Source organism: Nelusetta ayraudi, unplaced genomic scaffold (assembly GCF_046127955.1).
Source record: "Nelusetta ayraudi isolate G7.1 ecotype Tasmania unplaced genomic scaffold, CSIRO-AGI_Nayr_v1 ptg000011l, whole genome shotgun sequence".
NCBI lineage: Eukaryota > Metazoa > Chordata > Actinopteri > Tetraodontiformes > Monacanthidae > Nelusetta > Nelusetta ayraudi.
The window spans coordinates 11,793,232-11,813,812 of NW_027466061.1; the positions used below are offsets into that span (position 1 = coordinate 11,793,232).

Sequence of the window (20,581 nt, forward strand, 5' to 3'; positions counted from 1 at the left end):
GGCGTGCACTGCGACAAGGTTACCGTGACATGAAACTAAGTCAGATTGATTTTTGTTTGTAATAATTTTTAACTCACTTTGATTTAATTTCCTGTTTCAGTATGACTGCTGCCTTTTTCTGAAAAAAACTACTTCCAGTTTCGAGTGTGTGTGTGTGTGTGTGTGTGTGTGTGTGTGTGTGTGTGTGTGTGTGTGTGTATGTGTGTGTGTGTGTGTGCCACACTGAACAAGACAGCATGTGCAACTTGTTCAGAACGCTCACGTGCACTAATCTCGTGGCCGTCCTGTCATTCCTTGCCGTTCTTGCTGGGACAGTGAGTGTTTGGGTTCTGAACTCTCTGTAGCCTCTCCTGCAGATAAAGACCGGATGAAACCTTATGATCTGTCCATCACTGCAGCCACACTAGCTGGCGCAAGTGACCCAATTCCAGTCGCTTTCACCCTCAAGTGGCACAGATTTGAATTGCAACACGTGTCAGCGGGAGGTGGGGGGGAGGAGGGGGGGGGGGCACATGACTGGATGTGATCAGGTTTGAACAGGCCAAACAGGTTGAGATTCCCCTGGCACCGCGAGTGCTTCATATGAAAAATAGATCTGTGCTGATTGCTTCTGTCTCCTGCCTTAAAGTGCACATGATTGCTGCTCTAGCCTGCAGAAGCCCAACAGGATCAACGCACTCATGCAAGGTTGAAATCATTGAATTTCTCTGCAATGGCAAAAACAGCAGGTTTTGTTCAGTTGAACAATCCAGAGGACAGTAATTCTGTGCACGTAATACTGTGCACACTCTGATCTTCATCTCCTCTGCATGCAGCTGCCACAGCAGGGTAGCTTCTCTGAAATTCATTAGAAAATGCTGTTTGCTTACTATTCACTCCAAATAGAGTCCATTCATTCATGATCAATATTTGAAAAAATACGTCTGTTTCTTGAGAAACGGATGTAGGACAGTTGAAAAAAAAAATAAGACTTTGGTCACAAATCAGTCGAAAATGTTTCAAGTGAAACAGGCTTTATGTGTTTTCCAGATGAATGGACCAGCCCAAATAAATCTAAACTGGCATGATCCGGCTGTTGTACTGCCCCTCCCCTTCTACAGAGTCAAAGATCCTTTTGAACATTGACCTGAGGAACACTGGCCGTCAGTAGAAATGTTGGTTTCACCCCAAGTGACACGCAGGGGTAAATGTGTCTTCTCAGATATCACAGACTGAAGGGGGCCATGCCAAAGAGAGGATGGATGCCCTGGTAGCCGGAAACACGGTGCCCCTAAATTCCCCCGTGTTTCCTGACGTCAGTGCGCCATCTGAGTTCCTTAAAAAACAGCAGCTATTTCCAGTTAGATGTGAAACACGGGTCATTTCCTCTGGAGAATCTGCCAGAGGCCAAACTGGTCTCTTGGGAATGATTTTTGCCAAATCAGCAGTCAGGTCCCTTCACATGTAAAGTCATTGCAGCACAGTCTATGACACTGGCAGCAATCTGCATTTGAGAAGCTGAAACTAGTTGGAATGTTTTCACCAGGAATGTGACCTAAAACCTTTTTTTGAAAAAAAGAAGAAACTCAATTAAATTCTCAGCTCAACATAAAAAAAATCTGTAATTTAATCCACCAAGTATTTTAATTTTTTTTAAACTCCGTCGTCGTGCCTGGTTTCCGACGGCAGTTCCTCAGGTGTCCACACGGGGTCTCTTTAGCAGCTGCTGGCTCCCGGAGCCTTCAGACCCCTGAAGAAGCTACACTCAGCTGCAGGAGCTTCGTGTTAGCAGTTGGCACTCATTCCAGTGCTGTTTCGCCGGTGCCGTTGACAGTCCACATTCTGTTGTTTTCCTTGGAAAAACATGGCGGCGGCGCCTCCTCTGGTTTCTGTGGGCGGCTGAGTCGGGTCTCCGCTGATTCACTTGAGAAATTTTCACTCGCCTGCGCCTGGGAAAGTCCTGACAATGTCTCAATTTCAACTCATCTGGAAAATGGAACAGAAAGTGAAATCCTTCTCTCTCTGTTTCTCTCCTGGACTTTGCCCTGTTTATCTCGACCCCTGTGCTGGCATCACACTAGCGGATCTTTCAAAAAAAGCTTTACGTTTGCATCACTTGCACAGCAGGTGTCACCTGACTGGACTGCGTTTGTTGATCCAGGGGAATTAAAAATGTAAAAGCAAACATGGTCAGTTATTAAAGGTCCTGTATTGTCCCTATCAAGACACTGTTTTCTGTCTGCGTGGACAGTCTGTCAGCAAACTCCCAAAACACAGCACCAAGTCCTTCACTTCTTGTGCTCGTGTGAGCATCGTCCCGTTGAGATGTCACAAAGAGACCTGACATATTTTACCATGTCACTCGTGCGTTTACATGCAGAGCTTAATCGGACTAAGCAATAATTCGGTTTTCTCGTCCAATCCGAGTTCTCACCTTGCCCCCGTATACATGCAGCTGAGAAATTCAAATTATTGACGGGAACGTGTCCTCCTCCCAACACTAGGGGGTGGAGTGAGTCTTTTCAGCTGGTCAGCTGCTTCCGATTGACATATTACATTGTTACGATATGTGCGATAGTACATAATGTACGTGTTGCTTTGCAGATAAGGTCTATGTCTCGTGCTCACGGAGATTTTAAATGGCAGACAAGAACGTCGTATGCTGTTGGAGGGCTACAACAACACAATGTCTTTGATGCTACGCTTTGTGCCATCACCCGAAACTCTTGTTGGATGCGTGTTCGGAGCGCAGACTGGTGGCAGAGCGTCGTATTGAAGGAGTTTTCGGACACGGAATGGAAAGACAATTTCCGAATGAGGCGCAGATCATTCGACAAACTTTGTGGACTGATGAAAGATGTTTTAAGCCCCTCGGAGTTGACTGTTAGAACGCCAGTTCCCCTCCAGATGAGAAGCGCTACTGTTTTATACAAACGGGCTATCTTCGCAGAATACCGTGTCGTTGCAAACCAGTTTGGAGTGCACAAATACACAGTTAAAAAGTTTGTGTACGGTGTCTTCAGTTATACACACGCTCATTAAAGTGCCGACCGTGGAGGAAGCTCGTGCCGCTGCACGCCGGTTCCAGCAGAAAAACAGTGAATTTACCAAAATAAAAACAAATCAGAAAAACATCTTTTTGGTGTGCTTTTATTTACAAAGTCAAACTTTCAACTTACAAAAAATGTGAACAAAAACGTAGAAATATAAATACAAACGAATACGTATTTGTTCAGGTGTGCGCGCAAAGCCGCAGCCCTCTATTTGCTGCGCTACCTTAAAAAGGTCTCCGTTGCGCGTTTTCCGTCCATCCATGTATTTTGATGTGTCCATCTCTTTTAGAAGAGAAAGCATCACCCCGGTCTCATCCTCCCTCCAAAAGTGAACATTCTTATTCGCATTTGCCAGGTTGTTTCTCTGGTTTTTCGCGCCGTCTGTTTTGTTAGACAATGTAGTTGTGCGGTCTTGAGTCGCGAGAGGGAGGCGTGACCCGTGCGCACACGCATTGTCCAGTTAATAGTCCGACTAAGGCGTATACATTGCAGAGAAATTCGAATTCCGATCGCATTATCTGTGTGTCTCAGTCGGAGTTCTCAGATTCCAATCGGAAACACCTTAGTCCGATTGGAATCGGACTAAGGTGTTTACATGCACGTGAGTTCTCCGATCATAATCGGACTAAGGCAATAATTTGAATTTCTCTAGTGCCATGTAAACGCACTGAGAGATGTCGGTCACGCTTAGCCACGTGTTTGTTACCTGTCGCCACATGCCAAACATGTTGAAAGTCCACATCTAAGCTAAAACTGTCCTTTTTCGTTGGAGGCTAAAACAAACAAAAAAAAAAAAAAATACTTTTTTCTGGGGTTCTCCAAAATCTCTCTGCAGCTGTGACACCGGAGTGCAAAAATGTGAATAGGTGTTTAGCCACTAAACAATAATGTGCCTGCAAGCTGCAAAAACAGACCCTGCAGCTTTCAGCACCAAACGCACACGTTTAAAGTCTTTGTCACAGCACGCACGCACACACACACACACGCACACAGACACACACACACACGCACGCACACACACACACTCCACTCTATCACCCTGTGAGTAATCCCATTTCCTCCTAACATGAAAAACAAACTGACTTTATGACCTTTCTGCTGTTTTCTAATGAGCTGTCTGACGTCCGAGCTCTTATCAGTTATTCCATCCCTGCTCTGCTGTCGTTTAACCCTTCCCCTGTCGGGCGCTGGGAGGAGGAGCTGCGCAAAGGCCTTCCAGCAACGCCGGTTCACGATCCCTTCGTATTTTAAACATACATGCGGTGGGACCAGCTAAGGGGTGGTGGCTGGAAAGACTGAACACCTTTGTTTATTGTTCCATACAGGCAGGGCAGCGCTGGGCGAGAGAGATGGAGAGCCATTGTGTCGTATCTGCCGGTCGTCGTCATGAATAGTAGCTTTCAGAGGGTGCGTGCGTGCATCTGTGTGTGTGTGTGTGTGTGTGTGTGTGTGTGTGCGTGTGTGTGTGTGTGTGTGTGTGTGTGTGTGTGTGCGTTGGGGAGGGCATGGCGAGGAAAGGCAAAGCTCTCACAATAGCTTTAAGTTTTTATGGCGTCCGTGTCGCCAGCAGCAGAATCTTGGACTGCGTCCAAATGCAACATACACACAGCTGCACTCTCTCCACCACACACACACACACACACGCGCGCTCTTATCTCTCCGTCGTCTTGGCCACAAACACATCTTTCTGTCCATTCATTCTCTCCTTCCCCCCTTTGCTGCCATTTGCAGAAAACAGCCACTCGACTGCACCGGCTCTTTCTTTTGTGCAGTTGTTTTTTTTTTTTTTGCACAACAATGCTGTTTGTTTCCCGAGGTGAGTGCAGAGCACGGCGACGCTCCCAGGCCCAGGTCGCTGGTGTCCCCCTGCCTCTCCACCTCAGTGCGTGTGCGCTGACGTCTGAAGGGCGTTTATCTGCCACAGGCCTCCGTTTGTGTTGGGCTGATAACGGCCCCATTACTGGGGGACCAGACCAGAGGCACCTCGCTGGAAAGTGTGGCCATCACGGCTGATCTGGGCAGCACCCAGCTGGCATTCCTGCCCGCCACCCCGCCCCGCCTGCCCCGCTCACGCTTTGAGCAATTTTTGGGCTCCAACCACCGGCAGCCAGAAACAACAAAATAGCGCGAGGCTATTTTCGGCACTGTGTCTGAATGTCCCGATGAGCGTCAACACATTCTTTTAGCTAATGAGCTCATGCATTACCTCAGGACCTTCCCCCGTGGAAGGAATGCCGAGAACTCTGTCGTCAGTCGCAGCAGCGTCGGGGGGGAAGGAGGCGTCCACGATCGACGCTGCTTTGTTCTCGTCCTCCGTCTCTGTCCCCCCCTGCAGTTTCCCGTAACTGCTCCCTCTTGAAGTCTCTCTGTTTGCATGAGTTACACTTAAACTGGATTCCTCGCAATCCCTCCCTTTGTCCAAACAATGGCCCGGAACCCTGAGGAATGCAGGAGACCTTTATGTCAGAGAAGCAGCAAAAGCTCACAAATGCAGCTGATTTACTCTCCGAGTCGTGAGTGAAGTTCTGTATAATTTCATGGCAAATGCTTGGATTAACTGTCATTTGCAGTGCACGATACAAGTAAACTCTGCAGCTCCTGCATGCCTCACGCTCGCCCCCTTACCTTTGACCTTTTGCACTGTCGTCATTGCATTAAGGAAGAAAGACAAAGACAATTTGTTTTTGCTCGTTATGAATTTCAAAGTCAGGATGCAGCCTAAAACCACGAGTGCACCCGTGCCCTGGATTACACAAGTAGTACTAGTTGGTCATTTAACAGCAGGCTGAAGGGACGGCTGAACCTCCCTCTCCCTGTCCACCTGACAGCAGTCGAGGGCCGACCTTCACTGTTGTCTTTAAGGGAGTCAGAACGTTCTTGCAAGAGAAAGACGTCCGTGAAATTAAACCAGCCGCTGCAGCTCAAAGAGAAGGACACGAGATGGTTCACCCTGGGCCTATTAGTCAGGGTTAGTCAGGCAGATGAGTGTTTGTGCGTGTGTGTGTGTGCATGTGTGTGTGTGTGCGTACGTGTGGAGCAAAGCCTAATGAGTAAGGGTGTGACGAGTGCGAGATTAAATCATGGCGATATTTCTTGTAGAAGTGAAAAGCTGTCTCGCAGGTGCACATCTATTTGTCACCTTTGGGGGCAGTAATGCGCCTTTGCTGCGTCTATTCTGCCAAAAACTGATAAGAAGGACACAAGAAGAAGAACAAGTGTATCGGGGCAAGAGCCAAAATGTTCAATATCAACATTGAAGATGACCCCCACACATTTTAAATAGTTTGCGTGGCGGCAACCTCCTCCAAGTGACGTGGCGAGTAGACTGGAACTACTGGAAGGTAGGAAGGAAGGTAACGTTAGCCACAGTAAACAGGAAACTACCCTGTTCAAAACGGTGGTACGTCACGAGGCTCGTGCGCACAGCCTTTCGTCTTGAATCACAAAATTCCAACTTTATTAACAGAATTGAAACTTTGACTTTAACCTTGAAATCTTGACTTCATTCTCAACATTGCAGTTGTGGCTCTAATCCTCTTCCGTACAAAGGTCTCAACTGCCAGAAAATGTGTATAAGGTATGAATACAAGCTATAAAACACTGCCTCTGCAATGTTTTGTCACTCTGCTCAATAAAAACTTTGTCCAGTCTATTTTTTCTGTCATTGTAGTTTTCTTAAAAGCAATGTGAAAATCTCGTCTCGTTCTCGTGAACCCAGTATCGTGTATCGTCTCTTCTCATGAGTCGAGTGCATCGTCACACCGCTGCTAATTGGATGCTTCCTGGTCGGTGAAACGGATGCGCTTGTGTGCGCCCCTCGGTTCTCCGCATACCAGACGGCTGCCCGTCCCCGCCGCTATCGCCGCTATCTGCCTGAGTCCCTGACACACATGCTGCTCGTCTCCACCGCCGACAGCTGGCACGTTAAGTCACCCGTGTTCACACAGCAATGTTTCTAATTATCACACCATTTGAGGACGGCGATTAGCCCCTCGCGACTCCGTATCTCCTGGACGCGCTGGTCTAATCTGCGCTCGCTTGTTTTTGTCTCCGTGTTTCACGCTAATCTGGCATCACTCGTCACCGTTGCTGCTGCTGCTGCTGCACAGACCATGGATGTATTATAAGAACTGAATAGCAGACTGGCAGTATGGGGGCATGCCAATTTCTTCCAGTGGCCACTTGAGGTACTGCAGTAAAAAAAAAGCACATGTAGCTGACAGGACAAATGACCTGAAATGCAGTTCATAGCAAATCTTTCTATTGCTGATTTTTCAGTCATGGTCTTTTAGTCTATCAAAATAATTATAAAGGCCAGAAAATCACCAGACATTAGTTGGTCTAAGTGTTACATCACGGCGTCGTACGCGCTGCTGTGTTTCGGCTCGTTCTCATTGGCTGATGCGTCTTGACGTATCACGGTAGTTACAACAGCACGGAGTGAAGTATGCACGCTCTATGCACCCTCTAATGCAGAGGTCTTGGGTGCATGCGCTGGGTGAGCAACTACATTGAAATGAATGGGTCGCCATATTGGAGAGTGGGGGCCTTCTGGCAACAGACTCGTCATTGTTGGCCCACAGACAGTCCGTCGTTCTTTGCACCTTTGGACGGGAGTGAAGCCTCCGAGTAATTACACAGGAGTTTGGGATTTTTGGAAATGCAGCAGAAATGAGTTGTGTCAAGTCGTCCGTCTAGACGCTCTGTGACTGTGTTGTTTTTTTTGCCCCCTTGATCCCGCTAAAGCCCCCCGAATTTACAGGATTGTGTTGTGTTGCCGGCATCTGAGGAGCTGCTGTACCGGGGGGGAGTCGGCCGGGAACAACTGAGTTGTGTCATTTTGCAGCTCCACACATTCGATGGGCAGAACTTTTCCACTGACCTCGGCACAGAGCCCTTCTTCCTGGAAGCCGTCTGCTCGGGTGTAATGGCTACCCTTGAGAGTCTGTCCCGAGCCGGCGAGGGCTGTCTTGCAGAGCGGTGAATTTCCCACCATTCCCTGGTGTGCAGCCAGTGTGGTGGGTAGGTGGGTGGGGTCCCGTCAGCGCCACTTATCTCAGCAGCCATACCTGCAGCTCCGGGGCGGTGCTGCAGCGTCTCGCTGTGCCTCTCTGCTGCATTTCTGCAGCGCTCAGCTGCACCGTTTTCTAGAGCAGTGTTTTTCAACCTTTTGTGAGCCACTGTACATTAGTTACATTGAAAAAAATCCCATGGTACACCACCAACGTTCTGGCCTAATAATGACGATACAGTGTCTGAATTCATTTATTCTCACTCCGTGTGAAACCTGGGCCTGTTTAGATTTTTTACACCAATTAAGTGAAATTGGATCATTTTTCACGGCACACCTGACATTATCTCACAGTACACTAGTGTGCAGCAGCATAGAGGTTGAAAAACGCTGACTGTGGCTGCGCTTACATGCAGCTGATAAACCTAACACCCCTGAACATGCAGCACTCACTCTGCTGCATTCCAACCTGTTTTGCAGAGAGTTTGGGCTTCTTTTTATAATGCACCAGCGTAGTTGTCGGACTTGATGTAAATATGGAGAAAAAAATCAAATCTCTTGCTAAGTCTACAGTCCTGTATGACTTAGCAAGTCATACATACATCATGGCATGATCCAAACAGCAGTTGCGGAACCGAAAGCTGCCTTGTGCAGTGCGATCATAAAGTCGTTCCCCTGTAAGGGATCAAACAGCATCAGTTTGTCCTGGATTTTTTTCAACTGATTGGTCCTCCAAGCACAACCTTGCGTTTTTTTTTTTCTAGCAGCAGAAAAGCAGAGTGAAGGGGAAACGGCAGTTAACATTGGCCGTTGCGCGTCCTTCGTCCCTTGCATGCCATTGGCTGATTCCGATCGACTAGGGCACAGAAAGGCGGCTGTTGCTGTGTCGCGGCAGAGCCGAGCGATAAAGTGAAGCCGTCGAGGCTGCGGCGAGCTTTGAAGCCGATGTTTGGAAGTGTTTTGGTTTGTCTGTCTTGGAGAAATGAGGAGGGAGGAAAATGTGCCGGGCAGACGGCACAAGGGCAGCCAGACGCTGCAGGACTGGAACCTCTGCACACCGACGACACGGCGACGAGATCTGCTGCAGACGGCAGTGAGATAGATTTCATTCGGTTCTGTCCTTCTCATTTGCAAATTCTTCTCTGTTTATGTAAACCTAATGATAGTTTGCCGAAATGACAGAGTTGTGGGAGTCGACTCCAAGGAACTCCGGGAATTTGGGTTGTTTTCTTCTTGGTCTTTGCAGTTCACACGACTGGCGCTGCTCCAGTCTCTACGCTCTCTGTTTGCCCCAGTGCACAAAGTCATCAGCGTCGGCTCCGTGCAAACTGGCTGATGTGGGTTGCCAGAGTAAAAGGCCGGCCCCGGCCTCTCAGCCTCTCACGGCTCCTCTGGTGGGAAAGTGATGATGTCACTGCTGGTTCTCACCACGTCCTCCCTGGTGCCTCGCCCTTCTCTTCTCCCTTGGCTCACGATTCACCGTCTTGCTCAGCCCAGCACTGAAGACTGGGCTGGTTTGTCTTTTCTTTGAGTTGTGATCAGCAGCACAGTTTGCACGGCTGCACACTTTTTTAGTTGATCTGATCAGTCGTGAACTCAGTTGCAGGTTCCAGTGTGTGTTGTTTTTCTGTTTTTTTCTTCCCCTCCCTTTCAGTTCAGCAGGAGACGGTTTTTCACTCAGCTGGAAAAGTGCTGACTGGCGGCAGGGGCGTGTGAGACGGCTGCTTTTAGCTCTGCAGACTGGAAAACTCGTGTTCAAGGGGAGAGTGTGTGCGCAGGGGAGGGAGGGGTCTACATGACAGAGGTGTGTGTGTGTGTGTTCGTGCACGCTTTCCGAGAGTACACGAGGGCCAACGACCGACATATTGCTTGCGGCCGGGTGGTTTAGGGGGGGGGCGGGGGGGGGGGGGTTGCCAGGTCTTTGAAGTCTCTTTTGTTCAAAGTGGCAGACGTCTGTCTAGACTGGAAACACGGCCTCTCCCTCGGCATCTCGCTGCTCCACACATCTCAGCGGCCAATAGAGAGGCAGACAGACGCCAGGCTGCGGAGATCTCAGAGGCTGCGGCGTGATCACCGTCGACACATGACGGGCAGTGAAGTCGCAGCTCTGGTTTGGATGCCAGAAAAATAGACGTGCAAATCGTGCAGAACCCATTCTGCATCCAGGCTGGAAACTGAGCCCTGACTTGCAATAGTCTCTCCTGCAGCAGAAGCAGGAGAGACTATTGCATTACATTAGCGTGCACTGCAGAAAACAGGGGACAGAGGGTGTAAATGTCATAGCACCAAAAAAATGCAGCAGAAGTGCTTGTCACATTAATGTTCTATATGACTTTTTAAAGGACCAGCGTGTGACTTTTATTGGATCCTGTTTATAAGAAGTGGAATAATGATAGTAAAACATAAACAGCTTCAGTCAGCACCCTTTGGACTGTAGTTGTGGGCGAAGTTTAGTCATAATGAAAGTGAGACACTACTAACAGGAAGCGCGGTGCTTTCAGAATGTAATAAAAATATTTTATTGCTCTGATTTGAATATAGTCCAATCATTTCCTTTTTTGCTTGAAATGGAGCCTTCCAAAATATTATAGAATAAACGATTTGGGATTTCATTCCTAAGTCACAAATTTTGTCATTCATGCTGTCGACCCACATCCATTTATAAAATGCTCTTTTTGCTGCAGAAACTCCAAAACCATCAGCAAAACATGTTTTGGCTGCAGTCGTTGAGCCTGTGCGAGCTGTCAGACTGAATGCACGTGCATGGAGATGTTTTTGGATTGAGCTGTAGGCGCAAACCAGCAGTGTGGTTTTTTTTTCCCCCTTCTTTCTCAGAGTCGAGACTGGCTGTCGTGCTATTTTGGGGTGAAATATACACAGGGCTTCGCCCGCCGCTCGCGGCCTCACACGAGGTCTGGAGTGCAAGCCGCACTGATCAGTTCCTCCTTAGTAGTGTGAAGGGACCACGCAACGTGACTAGTCCTCCCTCAGCCGTCCCTAATGGGACTGACTGCATGAAGGCTTTTCCTCAGGTGGGAGCTGCAGCAGCAGCAGCAGCAGCAGCAGCAGCAGCAGCAGCAGCTGCACCTTTTTTCATCTCCTGAGTCGTTGCTGTTAATGGCACTGAATCATGTTTGCTGCTTGTTCACGGCGCTTTGAACGCTAATGAGTCACACGTGCACAAGTGGACGTGTTTGCGAGGAGTGTGTGTAGGGGAGGGGGGGAGGGGGACAGTGCTGCTCTGTAAGTAGGTGGTCCTGAAAGAGGGGGGCACGCAGCCATGCGGGATGCCACACACACACACACACACACACACACACACACACACACACACACACTGGTGCAGTCAGACTGGTGCTACTGGTGCTGCTGGCACAGCTTCACAGACACTTTACCCGCTGATTGACGTAACTCAGCCTGTTTTCCTGCATTTAAATAGGCCATCCAAGGTAATGATAATAATAACAATAATAATAATAGATTTTATTGTAACGCACTTTACATTTGTGGTCAAATCTCAAAGTGCACAATGACAATAACAGCAAGGCAGACTAAAAACAAACAAACAATAAACCAAACATAACCAATAAAAAAAACAATAACAACAGTCAACAAATACAATCAAGGTGAAGACCTGCAGCCTCCTTCGACTCCGCCCACTGTTGTCCAGCTGACCTCTGTGTTGAATTAGATTCCTTTCCATTTGTTTTTATTTTTTTAATCTGCACGTGTAACTAACTGGCTGTTTCCGGTTTGCTCACAAGTGTGAACAAGCCAAAGTTCACAAGATCTTATCCACCTCACCTAGCCTCGTGCTAACCTAAATAGCGGAGAGTGGCATGGTGCGCAGAGCACAACCAACCACTGCAACAGGAAAGGATATTCGGACAAAAATTTGTTCTTATAGCTGCAACTTTATTTAAAATTGGTTTGAAAAAATTGATTACCAAATCGTAATCTTAAAAATGACGAACAAGTTTACTGATTCCAGGGGTCATTGCACTTCTAAACAGCATTAATCTATCCGGACAAAATAAACAATATATTATTAAACAAACAACCAAACAAACACAAGAGCTCGCCCATCAGAGCAGCACCCCGAGGCCGTGCACGCTGACTGACAACAGACCTGTCGTCTGAAACGTCAACAGTGTGCAATAAATATGTCGACAGCTTTAGCATTAGCACGCTATCTCTAGCGTCTGCACCAGTCGTGCAGCTGGCTGCAGCTCTCTGCGGCGGCTGTGCGGTGGTTCATGTGCACTGGAGCAGCTTTGAGGTTGGAAGAGCCTCTGCCCTGTTTTCCAGTCCTCCCACTGAGGGGTGCAATTACCCGGCACCAGTTTTATTTGCGGCTGCGTTCTGTATTTAATCCAGCTGCAGTGTTAAATCTGGGCGTCTGTAAGAGGCAGAACTGAAAAAAAGGTCCTGCAATGTAAATGTGACTTGTTGTGCAAAGGCTCTTGACCCACCTTGTGTTATCTGCCTATTCTTTGTTGTACACTGCTTGCATTTTGCACAATGCCTGAACGTAGCGGTGCGCCGCTGGACGGTGCAGGATCCTCGTCCTCAAACCCTGACAGCAGCCAATCACAACGCAGCACACAGGAGTCAGCGATGAGCCCTGCGATGCAGACCCCCCGCATCAGTCTGGGTGGCCGAGTGCGTCCTTGTCATAAAGGCCCGAACGCGTCTCTGGAACGTGGCAGCGATACCGGTGGGAGTTTATCTGAAGGGCTTGCCGAGACTTTGGCAGCAGCTCGTAAAATGTTGCGCTGCTGCTTTACAGGAAGCAGATTGTGATCGCCGCAGGATGCGGATCGCTTCCAGTAAAAGGTCGTCGACACGTCCTGTTGAAAAACAAACCTCTTACCGTCCCGTTTCATCAGGTCATTTAAAATTGAACCCGGCGCTTGTCGGGAAATCAAAGAGCCGCTACTTCACTGCACACAAGACGAGGCTGCCGTCGACCCCTGTGTGACTAAGTCAGGAATGTTTTCCTTTGGAAAAATGGATCTCTTTGCATTGTGAGGCCAGACCCTTTCATGTCCCACTTTCATCCTCGCCGCTGCATGAACTGGGCTGCGTGAGTCACCCAACGCCTGCCTTTCTCCTGCGTGATTGGTTGGAAATATATCTGTCTGATCTGCTGCCGCTGAGCACAGAGTGGGAAAAGGGGAGATTTTCCCTCTTCCTGTTTCTGTGTTTTTTCTCGTCTCTGGTCCTTCCTCCCTCTTTTGTTCGGGAAACAAATGCAAAACAGAACAATCCCGCAGCAGCTACACCTGGTGGGAGAGCGGCCTGCAGACAGCTGCGCCCTCAACCGTCGCATTTTCTGCCCCTTCGGATTTAATCCTCACTCCTCCGCTGACGCAGCGATCTTTAAATCTAGCGGGGTGGGTGGAGGCGGCGGGGAGAGGGTACACCACCGGCTTTGGCCTTGCATGAAGTTCGAATGTTGAAACACACTTCTGGGAAACTGCAGCTGCTTCCTCTTCCCTGCTGAGAAGGGTTCTGTCTCAAGCTCAAGTGTGTCACAAGGTTTGGCACGAGAGGAGAACGTGAAGGGAACCACTGGGTGGTGTGCTGCTGCCGTGACTGCAGACAGATGACGGTCATGAAGTGAAGCGTGCGTGGTGCACGGGAGCGACTGGAGCCGAGGCTCCCACACACACACACACACACACACACACACACAGGCTGCAGGATAAGCCTGGGCTTGTTCCCATCCACTCTGTCAATGATTGGCAGGAAGCGGAATCGCAACTTAAACCCAGCGCGGCGTCTCAACGCCTCGCTAACCTGCCCCTCAGTCAGTCGCAGTCTGGGAGTTCTCTAGTTTCTCACACGCACTGGTGCCACTTTGACTCACTGTGTCTGCACAGGCTTGCATTAGGAAAAAAAACATTTGCCGATGTGTGTGTGTGTGTGTGTGTGTGTGTGTGTGGGTGTGTGTGTGTGTGTGTGTGTGTGTGTAAGACATTTTTAAATGTTTGCTGCTCCAATATTTCTCGCTACAACATAAGCGTTGCTTCTGTGTGTGTGTGTGTGTGTGTGTGTGTGTGTGTGTGTGTGTGTGTGTGTGTGTGCATGCACGGACCAAACAAAAAATTAAAAAAAAGGCGGCGTGGAATTTGCATGTGCGTGAGTTTGGGTCGACGCGGCTGAACAGACCAGGGTGAGTCAGAGGAAGCTGGAGGCTCCGGTGGAGGCGCCGCTCTCACCTGTCAGACTGCCGCCAGGGAAAACACTTCCTCTGGGAATATTCATCACATTCCTCCCTGCAACGGTTTTCTCCCACCCCTCACCTGACTTCTTAACCACCAGATTCCTGCTGTGGCCTGTAGCGACGTCGAGGGGCATTAAAGATTAGCAGGTTTTCCTTCTCACCTGAAAAAGTGGCTTGACTGTTTCAGACAGCATTTCTAAAACAAGAGCAGCTCTCAAAGGTCAAAAAGGTCAATACACTCAGGCCCTGTTTGCACTTGGTCATTTCATACGTTTTTCGTATTCCGATCGGCAAAAAACACACAAAGTAACCAAGTGCAAACAGTCCAAATCCGTTTTGTCATCCGAATACCAAAACCACCTCTGGAAGTGGTTTTGGTATTCGCATCGCATAAAAACGCATTCGTCATGGACGTGCGAACAGAATGCGAGCTCAGTCCACATTAAGGACCGCCTACTCCACTCACCTCTTGGTCGGCGCCCCACCTCCCTGCGTCGTCATTATAAAGTTACAAACAAGAAGCCAAAACAAATTGTTTTTGTTAGACTCGTTTATTAGCATGCTAATAAATTTCACTCCGCATTAGCGTATTTTGTCAGTGGAGCAGCGGTCGCAGTTTCCCACATATGAGGTTAAATGTGCGACGTTGCATCCAAAAATTTGCCAGCCACTGTTGATCCGAAAATGAAGTCGTCACCACTCTGTCCCACCAGTCGTTACTCCTCGTTCGGATCCATACGAGCTGCAGTAACATTTAAAACCAGTGTAATGGGTGTAATGCGATCACAAATGGCACGCTCGAGACGCATGTTAATGCTACGTGCGAACAGATGCTTCGAGATCCGTTCTCGTGATCCAATCCCCCAAAACAGTTACAAGTGACCAAGTGCAAACAGGACCTCAGTGTCATCAGGCCTCTCTCTCTCTCCCTCTCTCTCTCTCTCTCGCTGTTCTTCATCCTCACAGAGCTGAAACGTCCAGGATGTCCTCAAAGGCTCACAGCTCCAACAACATCGCCTTTGCCCGGCGGACAGTGCAGCAGCTGAGGATAGAGGCCAGCATCGAGAGAATAAAGGTACAGAGAGCCGTGAAGGACCACAATCCCCCTTTTTGTTCCTGGGAGGGAAATACTGCAGAAAACGTTGCATGTCATGTTGTGTTCATATATTGTCATATTTATTATTCATCCATCCATTCTCAAGACCTGCTTCGTCCGGCACTCAGGGTCACGGGGGTCTGCTGGAGCCTCTCCCAGCTGTCTTAGGGCGAAGGCAGGGTGACACCCTGGACAAGTGGCCAGTTCATTGCAGGGCCACATAGAGACAAACAACCATTCGCTCTCACATGCACACCTACGGACAATTTAGAACGTTCAATTGACCTCACATGCATGTTTTTGGAGTGTGGGAGGAAGCCGGAGAACCCGGAGAGAACCCACGCAGACACAGGGAGAACATGCAAACTCCACACAGAAAGGTCCCAGGCCGGGAATCGAACCCGCAACCTTCTTGCTGTGACGCTACAGTGGAACCACTGCACCACCGTGTCGCCCTTACCGACTGGAAAATCATTTTCAAAATGTTCTTTTTTTAATCCTAGAATGCAAACGCGATATGGTTAGAACTACACACAGCTGCACATTTTACCCTCTGTTTGAAGCCCAGTACCAAATCTGAGGCCTTGTTGGACCATCCACATTAACGGAAGGTGTTAAAATGAGGCGATCTCGGGCCGGGGGTGGAGCCGACACCTGGTGGACACAGGTGGATCAGCGGCCCTTTGTGACGTCACAGAGGGGCGGTTTCCAGAACGAAATGTTACGGCTCAGACTGTGAATGAGTCGTAATGGCTCAGTGTGTCATTGTGGCGCTGTGTGATGGTGTCCCCTCCCCCCACTGTCTCTCTGCCAGGTGTCGAAGGCCTCGGCCGACCTGATGAACTACTGCAGCGAGCAGGCCAGGAACGACCCCCTGCTCATGGGCATCCCGGCCTCAGACAATCCCTTCAAGGACAAAAAGCCCTGCACTATATTGTAGTGGACACCACCTAGCCTTTGCAACTTTATTGGTATTTTTTGGGGGGGTTGGGGGGGGGGCTTATCAGTGTTGCTGCAATCTCTTTTTATTGTGAGGGGGCTGTGGGTGGGTTTGGGGAGGGTGGGTTGTTGGGTGGTTGGATCGTGTCATTACCGTGTGTTCACCCGTTCCCTTAACACTCGAGCGAGTTCCCCTTCGAGTCTGAAACCACTGTTGACCTGAAACCTCTGACCACTAGCAAGACTGGGCCGCTGTGACGGTGCGAACGACTCGCATAGTAAATACTAATCAGCAGCGGCCGACGTCACTGCGTCTGCGTTGACGACTTCAGGCCTCCGCCTCCAAACATCTCCTCCATCAGGCCGTGACTGTTATTATCTCTCCCGCTTTGCCTTACGTGATTCCACGCAGCCAAAGTTTCCTTTCACGCCGCCATTCCGCCGGATCTTTTTTGTGCAGTGTACCCACTTTTAGCTGCGAGGTGTTCTAGATTGTACATTCTCGGGATGGTGCATGAATGCCGCTGTGTCCGGTGTGGCGTCGAAAAAGAAGAAAAGTTTTCTGCAGCACATCCTGAATGTCTCGCGATAATCCACGGACGAACCACGTCGAGCCCCGGTTTCCTCGCCGCTCCCGTCTCCATGCTGCGCAGTCGCCCTGTGCAGATGGAATTAGATTGGAACCGTAGAGACTGATTAGAAATAGTCTATAAATGTATGTTTTTCCTCCAGGTTGCAGCTTGCAGACTAATTACACCCTCGTCAACTCATCAGTTCAGTTTCAGAGGGAACAAAAATCAGGATTGACTTTTCTCGAATTGTTTTGTGTTATTTTTTTTTGCTAGTGAGACAGTATTGGCTATTGGATAACAATGCTAGGCTGCTTAGCTTGGGCTAAATGTGTTAGCCTAGCTTCCAGGTGAACACGAGACGTCACTCTGGATCGTCTCGAGACATTTTCTCCTTCTGCAAACATGGACCATTCCTGGTGTTGACGTTGACATTGACGTGAGTGAAGTGCACACAGTGGATCATTAACAATGACACAGAGCCCACCGCTGACTATTGGTGTGGCCAAGGGGGACGGGACATGCTGCTGCCACCAACCAATCAGATTTTAGCTGACGCAGGAGCCCAGAAACAGGCTGATTTCATGACACACCCACAAGAATAGAAGCACAACTTCAAATTTTATCTCGCCTGCAAAAATGAAATTTGAGAGAGTAGAATGAAATGAAAGTTCCTCTGTGTTTTATTTGTCATTCTCTCAACTGAAAACTGAACTGATGAGCACTGAATAGGAGAGGAAAGTTTTTTTTTCATTGATTCATCTCATCCAAACATTGCGGAAAAGTTTTTGTTTCGTTGACATTTTATGTAGGGCAACACTGTGTGACAACCACCCTGGGACCAAAACCGGAGTTAGAGACTGGATGTCCAAACCTCTCCAGAATGAGGCTATTTTTAGCCATTCCTTCTGAAAAAAAAACAAAAAAAAACAACAACTGTGGTACGCTATATTTAGGACGCTGGCAGTAGGAAACATGTGGCACCAACAAGTGTTACGCAACATTTTGGGCCACGCCCCCTCGCCATGAAGTGTTTCTAATGGAGCGGATGCGCTCATTTTTTTGCTTGTATTTTTTTTTATCCAACACAAGAATTGATGGTACAGATGCAAAAGTTGCAAAATATCCTAGATGACTTGTTTTTTGTTTTGTTTGTTTAGGTTTGTGTGAGAATGACCAGTTTTCATTCTAACATTCACCTTGTGTTGCGTCTGCTATGATGGAATTTAACAGCGACAAAAACATAATAGCTTGTATTTCTAAAAAAGTCTCACTTGAAAGCCTTACTTATAGTTTGCCTTATGTCATTAAGAACTCTTGATGAGAAAACTTGAAAAAAAAGTGTTTCTATCAAAAGTTTTTATTTGTGCGATGAAGCCGATTCATAACAACATTGTGTCATTACTTCAGGTTTCATTTGCTTGTTTTGTCTACGTGTCACTAGCGGAACAAGCCAAGTTGTGTTATTACCTGGTGCTCTTCTCCTTCTACTCCTTCTCCTCCTCTTCCTTCTTCTTCTTCTTCTTCTTCTTCTTCTGCTGTCAACATCCATTTTTTTATTATTATTTTTTTTTTTATGTTTTCTCTAACATTCCTTATTCTTTTTTTTCTTTTTTCTTTTTTACTTGCAATAATGCATGTATGCCTCCTGGGGGGAAAAGTCGAGCTTACCACTGCCATGCCCTGATTTCTGTCTCTTCAGAATCTGCATTTTGATAAATGTCTTTATTAATACACCAACCTTTGTATGAAGACCTAACTATGATTAATAAAGTGAAACATTCCTGCAGTACAACACCGTGGATGTCTCTCAATCAGTGTGCGGCCGGCAGAGTTGGCTGTGCCCCCACTGTGTATCAGGGGCCATTTCCTGTCATTAGCGCTTTATTTATATCTGACACGGGGCAGGAGAGACTTCGGGCCTCTCCACACAGCTGTCAGAAACCAGGGAGGACAAAAATAGAGGGAGCCAAGCCCTGACTTCCGCTCTTGGAGTGAGAGCTGTTCTGGGAAGGTGGCTGAGACTCTGTTTTCATTCTCTGTTGGTGGCCACTGGGGTCTCCCTGACCTTGTCTCAGGCCAGCTGCAGCATAAACAGCCTGTGTGATTCTCCCACACACACAATGGGAAGATTGCACAGGAATAATACTTATTGTCACATATTGCAACTGTGACGGGGGGGGGGGGGGGGGGGGGGAATCAATTGAATGTGAGTCCATGAACGGTGAAAAGGTTTCGTTTTCCTCTTGCAAGATTTGCGATGAAGGTGTGGGAAAGGTTGTATTCAGCCACTGCAGATTGGACAGCTGCACAGCTGCTTTGTTGCTGCTCCCTCTCACCATTCTTCATAATCAACTGGTTTCTTTGTATTGTCCCCATGCGACTGTACATAACTGTTCCTGAGATGTTTGTTGAGATGCATCATAGGGGGGAAACTGAAGTGAGCTACCCTCAAACAGCCCCAGAAGAAGGCAAAGAAAATAAAGTGACTGCTAGCCTCGCTAGCTGCTGTTGTAGAAACTAGCTAGACAACAATGCTGGCAGCATTTAAAAGAAAAACATCACAAAAAAATACATATTGAGAAGAACAGAGTGCGGAATGTTGAATGTATTTCTCCAACATGTTTCGCTCCACTCCCGACTGGCGTTGACGGGAGTTTAGTCAAAAACACTACTATGTTGGAGTTAGCTGTGTGGCGGCGGGACCTGGCTAATGTTGCCCCTGCTGCAACCCGCATGCCCAGGCATGGGCAAACTACGGCCCGGGGGCCATTTACAGCCCATTGAATGTTAATACGGTTTTGCTTTTGTTCATTTGCAGTGACATTGACATTTGACATTGAAGTGCATGTTTTCTACATATCCCATGACATATTTTTTCCTCCTATGAGGTTGGTCACAAACACTCTCCATCCATCTGCTCCTGCTCCGGTCCCTCGGTCAAATTATAGAACCCACTGTGGCACACCAGTCAAAAGGTTTGCCCACCCCTGCTCGTGCCTCTCGGATAAACAGGAAGTAACAAAACTAAAGGCTCTGCCCGAATTCAATCACCTCCAAGGTTTTGCCTCCCTTTGGCAGACGCTTTCTGTGCGCTTCAGATTCAGCTGCATGACACCAAGACCAAGGATTTGGTTACTGTCCCATCTGGTGTGTCACCTTAGTGAGACACACAACGAAGACCTACTTTAGGAACCTTTGCAGCAGGATTCCTGTCCATTTAGTCATCCTGGGTTTTCCCTAGAAGCGCGAGTGACCCTGAAACAAGCCCCCCCCTTCCACCCCACCGGACCTGGATCTCTGTGGTAATCCCAGTTTATCATCCCACAGCTATGTGAGAAGTGCAGGGTGGGGGGGTGTATGTGGCTGGCTGGCTGGCTGGCCGGCTGGCTCACTGACCGCGTGCCTGGCTGTGGAAATCAGCTCTGGCAGTTACAGTGTCAGTGTGTTGGAATGTGCTGATGAGGGGGAGAGGACGGGGAGGCTGGTGGTGGTGGGACCAGAGGCGGAGCCTGTAGATTCCGCTGTGACAGTGAAGTAACTGAAGCTCCGTGTTCTGGCCTTGAGTCTTCAAGTGTCTGTTTTTGTGCAACTGTTGTTGTGCATTTCATTGCGTGATGGTCATCTTAAGAAAAAAAAACAAAACATGACGTGTTTGACTAAAGAGCTTGTTTACCCACTTTAGTTTTGCTTAATGTGCTTCTT

The 20,581-nt window shown here is 48.3% G+C and overlaps 1 protein-coding gene and 1 long non-coding RNA gene across 3 annotated transcripts in view; one reads left to right on the forward strand and one right to left on the reverse strand.

Annotated features, from left to right (window-relative positions):
• The window catches only part of LOC142884963 (uncharacterized), a 166,555-nt gene extending 150,714 nt beyond the window's left edge, over positions 1 to 15,841 (reverse strand). Inside the window, exon 1 of the long non-coding RNA XR_012926230.1 lies at positions 15,654 to 15,841. This is a non-coding gene — a long non-coding RNA (uncharacterized LOC142884963). The remainder of the gene's footprint in view (positions 1 to 15,653) is intronic.
• The window catches only part of gng12a (guanine nucleotide binding protein (G protein), gamma 12a), a 28,296-nt gene extending 9,625 nt beyond the window's left edge, over positions 1 to 18,671 (forward strand). The window contains exons 1-3 of one of the 2 annotated variants that reach the window (XM_076020979.1): positions 12,712 to 13,020; positions 15,239 to 15,347; positions 16,183 to 18,671. In XM_076020979.1, coding sequence (XP_075877094.1) covers positions 12,857 to 13,020; positions 15,239 to 15,347; positions 16,183 to 16,308 — 399 coding nt within the window. In that variant the 5' untranslated portion in view covers positions 12,712 to 12,856 and the 3' untranslated portion in view covers positions 16,309 to 18,671. Of the gene's footprint in view, positions 1 to 12,711; positions 13,021 to 15,238; positions 15,348 to 16,182 lie in introns of those variants that run through there. The other variant, XM_076020980.1, reaches the window with a different exon arrangement.
• Positions 18,672 to 20,581: the final 1,910 nt, after the last annotated feature.